Here is a 6,649-nt window from a genome sequence, read left to right on the forward strand (position 1 = left end):
TTAAAACAATATGCTAGCTAATTGCATGCTCCCTGTAGAAGACTGAGGTGCTTGTCTGTGTGGCATTTGCTGACCCAGGGTCCCCTAAAAGTTCCTTCCAAGAGGTACTCGTGTTCAAGTTACCTTTTCTGCCTTGAGATCTAGGCCCGGCTTAACTGGGTGGGGAGGTGACCAGGGAACACCGGAGTGTTTCCGAGGGAGCCGGTGCTTTGGGTCTGTGTGCCATGTGCCTGTGCTGCTGAACTGAACTCCCTGTAGTAGGCCATGGCTTGAGGCTGAGGCAAGACAGTGTTGCGTGGATGAGCACAGGAAATCGTGAGTTACAGTAGGCGGCAGAGGGTCCCAGCTCCGATTTGGATCGTAGTGCAAGGGGGTGAAGTACAAGGACACATGGTCCTGAATAATGAAGCGATGAGGGGGAAAACGGGCACACACAGAGACTTGTGACTAAGATCATGCAGTCAGTAGTAGAACAAAATAGCTCTGCGGTTCTGGAGCTCTGGTCTGGTGACCTGCTAAGTCTGCCCATGTACTGATTCTTGACATGTTTGCCTTTCAGGCTTTACTATCACCTCGAGCTTGGAGGGCCCCAGACCATGCCAATTTCTTCCACACCACCTTGTGGTGAAGCCCTGCCGATGTGGATGAGAAACAACCGTTCCCTGTCTGATGTCATGATGAAGTGGGAGGAGTACCAGCGCCAGCTCATGCTGGGCTTACTCTGCATCAACATGGACATGCAGGCCTCCTTCTTCCCTCGGGAAGGGTTTCCTATAAAGCTTCCACCTCTAGACTGTGCGAAAGAGTGCCTGCCGCTCTTCTGAGCCTGCTGCTGGGAGGGGATGAGGGTGGGTGGGAAGGGGAGCGGACATAGGGTGAGACCAGTCTCATCCCTCAGCAGCAGGCTGCCCTGTGCTCCTGAGTATGCTGCAAAGGGGATTTCCCTGGGATGGAGACTGGTGGAATTGACTGTAGCCATTTGTTGCCCACTGGGCCAGGCAAGGGATCTCCGTGTTCAAGGACACACGCGAGCTGGTACCTTGCTCTAGACCTGTGTTGACACCTGGCCGTTGCCTGTGGCCAGGCTGATGCTGACCCAGCTGAGCTTTCCCAAATAATGCACTTTAAATTGCTATTGGCATTTTACCGCCAAATAATTGGGACGTAGATGACGCTCTCAAGTTCATACAGCTTTTAGCTTCCTTTGTTTTTTAGAGCGTTAGTCTTGGGGTTTTTCTTAAATCATCTGTCATCCCTTGGCTCTTTGTGCTAGGGGAAGATGAAGTAGCTTCTTGCCAAACCAATTTTTCTCATGCTTCCAAATCTGCTCCTGACTTTCTTTGCTGAAGCCACGTGCTTTCCTCTGTTCCTTAACTGCATCCCCACTGGAAGCCAGAGCTGGCCCTGCTGCAGACTCTGCTGGAACTGCAAAAATGTAAAAAAATCCATGTATTTACCCAGATTCATGTTGTCATGATCTCTCCCTTTTTTATTTTTGTCCTCTTGGAACTGCTGCAGCTTGAACCCTTGAGTGTTAAGTCATTGAACTTGATTTAAAAAGTAATTTAGACAGAACTTTTCTAGGGAAACACGTTGAGGTTGAGGCCCCATTCCTAGCACTGAATGGAATTCTTGTGGGGTTGCCCTGGAAAAGCTCAGCCTAACTATCTCGGGATCAGCTTAGCAGCTGAAACAATGCGAAGGGCTTGTAGGAAGGTGAGATTGTGCAGGGCACGTTACTGTTGAGTGGCTTGTGGTGGGAGTGTCACAGCAAGTGCTGGGGCAGTGGCTGCCTCTGACAGGGGTCAGGCTTTGCTCCTTAAGGGACCGTACAGCTGAAGGAAACTCTCAAATGAGTGATGCAAAAGGGATCTCCTGCCAAACTGGGACTTGGCTTAGTCTTTTGCTCAGAGTTTGGACATCGAGGCTTTGGAGTGAGAGAGATTTGGGCTTTGTAGCTGTACCAGCCTCACAGCTTGGCTGTCTCGCATTGTGGCTCACAGGTAGAGCTCTGCAGCTGGCAATAGCGGGAGCATGAGAAGCGGAAGCGAAGTGAGGACTGTTGGTGCACATGCAGCCTGCTTGGAACTGGCTACTTTTATCTTGTCCCTTAAAAGACCAGAACCGGTAGGTCTGTAGCAGGGCAGGACTGTGCCTTCTAAGGTACTGCCTTCTCGGTGGTCTGGTTGTGACTTCCTTTGCAGAGGCATGAACTCTGTTCTTCGCGGGGCAAGACACGGCTTCCTGTGGGGATTGCATGTACTTAAGCTTAAGTCCTTGCACTATGCCACAAAATCATCTTCTGGTATTATCTTTTTCTGCAGCGTGTCTAGCTGCATGAGGCGTCATCTACCTCTCCTAGCACAAACAGTATGCAAGTGGCCAAAGCAAACACACGCTGTCTTTGCTGGGGAGCAGGATAGGATAGCTGAAGCTGATTACATAGCCTATACATTGAATAGTGATTTATAATAGACTCTTTTGCACCTTTGATTTAGAAAGGAAAAATAACCCCAGTTCTACTAATAGCTGGAGAAAGTAGTGAATCTGCTCAATCACATCTGTATGAGCAGTGTGGGTGAGGTGGTGGGTGCTGTTTCCTACCAGCACGATCCTGCACTGGGCATGGGTTGGTTGGTTTGTGGTAGAGACCGATAAGCATCGGGACTTTTCTGCAGTGGCTGTTGCAAGCTGGGAGGCAATAGATGGGGCAGCTGTGGTGCTAACCAACTGTCCGGGAGATGCCGGTGCAAATACAAACCTGTGACTTAAAAATCACCCCACTGCCCTTCCTGGATAGTAACCTACCCATGTAACACAAGGGCCTGCATATAGCTTACGAAGCAGGCCTGCACTTAGGCAGTCAGATTTAGTCTTAAGCTTCACATAGTTAGGGCAATCAGGGAACAGGGAAGTCGCTACAGGAAGAGAAAAAAATTGGAGGATTCTGACACCAGAATAGGAATAGTGGATTATAAAACAAGTCAATCTTGTGGTTGTCTAAAGCCTGCAGAAAAAGCTTACTGCTAGATGGATGTAACTAACTGAAGTGAACCAGCAGCAAGCTACTGGCAATTAGTGGGAACAGGATGACTTTGGTAAAAAATGGAATTGAGAAAAGGTGTTTACTTTGTGGTTTGGTGTGGGATTTCTTTTTTTCCACTGCTTTGGGCTGCTTTCTTTGGGGGAATGGCACAGGCACAGTGCTTAGTTTGCCGAATGCATATCTCGCGTCCCCAAAGCACACGGAGCAATTGGCAAGAACATGTAGATATTTAGTGGCAAGAAATGAAGGCATTTCATCCAGTAGCAAAACATCTATGATGGGCAAAGCTATATAAAGAAAATCTTGTGCTGCCCTTTTGACTCTGCCTTGTTTGTGCTAATATAAGGGTGGAGAAAATGATGCAACTGTTTGTTGGGTTTTTTTATCCCTTCTTCCTGGACTGGTAAAACCACTGAGTGATTATGTAAACCACTAAACTATGAAACAAAATTCTCTTGGCAACAGAGTGCGCTAAGAAATTGCAGCTTGGCACCCTTATCCCCTGGATCTCCTCTGTTCTCCTTTTGCATTAGAACTGACTGGGCTGGTGCCACTGTCTTCCAGTGCTCTGATCCAGAAGGCTTGCTGGTTCTGGTCCATGCATTTCAAGAGACTAACAGTTTTATTTTGTGTCTCACCTCGCCTGTCATTTATTTTATTGCGTTAACCTCTCAAAGAGAAGCTTTTGTACACTTCAAACTATAACCACAAACCAAAGCCTGGCTTTAAATATAAGGCCTAACTCTTCAGGGAGGAAACTCCTGTTTTCCCTATGCTAATTTGCAGGGTGTGAACGGATACTGGGAAAACACCACTCAGTATTAACCCTTTTTCTGCCTGTGTTTATTCCCCAGGTGGTGCGGTGGCTGTTGTGTGATAGCTTGTTGGCATTATAGATTTAAGCTCTGATAAAGGAACTGCAGATCAAAAATACCTCAAATTACCTTCTGCTTCCTTAAAAGAAGTTTCACACATCCACTTGAAATTCTTGCAATCTGTGATGAATGAGCAGCAAAGGATGAAGAAAATGGGGAAGACTTTCTTGCCCGCTAATGCAGAAAAAGGGCTGTGGCTGCTTTTGAAGAGCAGCTTTTTTGTTTTGCAGTGCTGCCTTGTCTAGGTCAGACCCCGCTTCTTTGAAATCCCTGGAAACCTCACGATAGGCTCTGGACTGGATGTGGAGGGGTTTATTGTGATAGTTGTAACGGGAGTTCCTCAAGCCTTTGTTCTGCATGTACCTTATGGCATGTGTTCTCTTCTGGGCCGCAGCTGATTAACCTACCCTTGCGCAGCTCATAGGAACGAGGTAGCCATCTGGAGCAGTCGGTCCCAAAATGTGTGGCTGGGCAGCCCAGCGGGCGGTTGCCAGGGCTTGTCCGCTCTCCAGTATGCAGCGGTTGGGAGGTCAGGTTCCTGGACCAAAAGCTCATCTTGCAGTCCATGTCCAATTCTCCTTATAGCATTCACATGAACTCTGCAAGCAGAGTCCCAACCCTTGCCGTTTCTACCGTTTCACAGAAAGGGTCTGTGCATTCAGGAATCCACTTTTTTTCCCCCTCCTTCCTGTGGTACTAGTTGCTGCTTTTAACAAGGCTAATGGCAAACTTCTGGTGCATCTAACCAGCCCCTAACCTGTACAACGCTGTAGTTTTGTGTTGTGTACAACGGTCCGTATCTATGGCATGGTCTGTAAGCTGCAATTTGTGTGTGTTATGTTTGGTTTGCTGCCTGCCCTACTGCTAATACTGTTGCAAGGTGGTTTTTTTTTTTTTTTTTCAAGGGGTACAAGGAAAACACTTCTGACCACTATCTATAGGACCTAGGAGCTGTTTTCTTGTGACTTCTTGGAGGGCTGTATACCTGCAGCACTCAGACCAGAGAATAAAAGAGAACCTGCTGTCTGGCAGCACTAGGGTGTCCCTAGGACTTGTTGTATGTTTCCCAGTGGTTTTGTCAGTTTTAAAAAATGAATCTAGTAATTCACTCCTTCCTCTGAGAGAAGAGCTCTCATGTTTGCCTCAGCGGTTGTGGGAGAAATACCTGAAACTCCGTGCATATCCCTTAGGGGTCCATTTCTGCTAAGCACGTGCTAGATGTGGTGGGTGGCAGGGCTGAGCATTGCCGAAGTCAGAGGGTCTCACCAACTCTTTTCTCAAGCTTTGTTTCAGTCTTCCTCTTAAATCCGTGAGAGAATGGACCACTTCACCCGGCTGCCTCATCAGCCGGTTGGTTTGTGCCAAACACACCGTGTGCCTTTACGGTGGGCTCCGGCCTGCCTGCCTTCGGTGTCCCTGTGGTGTCTGAATGCAGCAGTACTTGCTTCCCCTCTCCCCTCCCTTCCTCCTCTTGCCTACTGGTGGGATGTTGCTGTCTTTCCATTCTGCCAGCAGCTCCACTCCTACAGTCTCTTAACTGCATCCATGGGATGGATCCACATCAGCTCTCCTGAACGGGGAGAGGGGGGAAGGAAACCTCTAGTTCCGGAAGATTTAGAAATGTAACTGAAATAAACACCATATTCTTCTGGGGGTTTCTCTTGCTCTTGAAAACAGCACCTAAAGCAGCTCTTTGAGCTAAATGCGTCCTGGGACTCCACTGCTGTCACTGAGTTTAAGACGACCCTCAGGCACGCAATGCACGCGGAGATCCTGTGGAAATCCCTGATGTCAGAGCAGCAACTAGCCCAGCAATAGCATACGCAAGTCATGTATTTACACAGCAATGTCACTAAGTAGTGTTCACAGTCACTTTAAGAGTTCAGTATTAAATTGTTGATCCTTTTTTTCCCCCCCTCCTGTTTCTTTTTTCTAAAGTTTTGCTGAAGAACATGTAACTATTTATTTTGGCAGAAATATACCTTCTAATAAAAACATTCTCGATGTATTTACCTGGCTGTGGTAGGTTACTTGCCATTTAAAGGTTTATTACCTATCTTTCAATGCACTGCACGACTTGGGTTTGTTTTGCTGAGCCCTATCCTGTTCCAAATGATCTCAGGGTAAACATGCATCAGCACGCAATGAATGAGGCATTGACCTGGAGGTGAAAAATGGTGCATTTTGGCTCAATTCTGACTTCTTCAAGCCAAAATGCCTCAAATGATATTAGCCTCTGGGTCAACCCCGGTTTCCAAGAGGAATTAAGCACCATCTTGCGGGAATAACAGGAGCTTGGCGCCTGTGAAAGGGTTACTAAGTAGTTGTTCAGGGAGCTGAGACTTTTCCAGTTTGGGGGCATCACTTGGGGAAACCAAACCCTGTCCCTCCCCGCTCTGTTTCCCAGCTGGGCGATGCAGATGACGCTGCCTGTTGGGTACCTGGCTCCTTCAGCCAGACCCCGTTTCGCTTTCTCCGGTCCCGACAGCAGTAAACTGTAGAAGGATACTTTGTTACGCGCTGTCGCGGGACAAGCACAAGCCGTGTTATTAATACAGCATGCGGCTGAGAAAACGAACAGCTTTTTCACAGCGAAAAGCAAACGTCCCCCGCTCGGTGCCGCGCCCCGCTAAGTTGATCTGTCTTCCGTGGATCAGCCGGGGCGATGCCGGCGGCGGCTGCGAGCGGGGCCGGGCTGCGGGGTCCCGCGGGGGGCTCGGGGCGGGGA

At 48.4% G+C, this 6,649-nt stretch overlaps 1 protein-coding gene across 1 annotated transcript in view; it reads left to right on the forward strand.

The window, feature by feature from the left end:
• Positions 1-5,929, forward strand: part of PNPLA2 (patatin like phospholipase domain containing 2) — a 30,068-nt gene extending 24,139 nt beyond the window's left edge. The window contains exon 9 of the mRNA XM_056354183.1: positions 560-5,929. Coding sequence (XP_056210158.1) covers positions 560-824 — 265 coding nt within the window. The 3' untranslated portion in view covers positions 825-5,929. The remainder of the gene's footprint in view (positions 1-559) is intronic.
• Positions 5,930-6,649: the final 720 nt, after the last annotated feature.

This window comes from Falco biarmicus, chromosome 10 (assembly GCF_023638135.1).
Source record: "Falco biarmicus isolate bFalBia1 chromosome 10, bFalBia1.pri, whole genome shotgun sequence".
NCBI classification, from domain to species: Eukaryota; Metazoa; Chordata; class Aves; order Falconiformes; family Falconidae; genus Falco; species Falco biarmicus.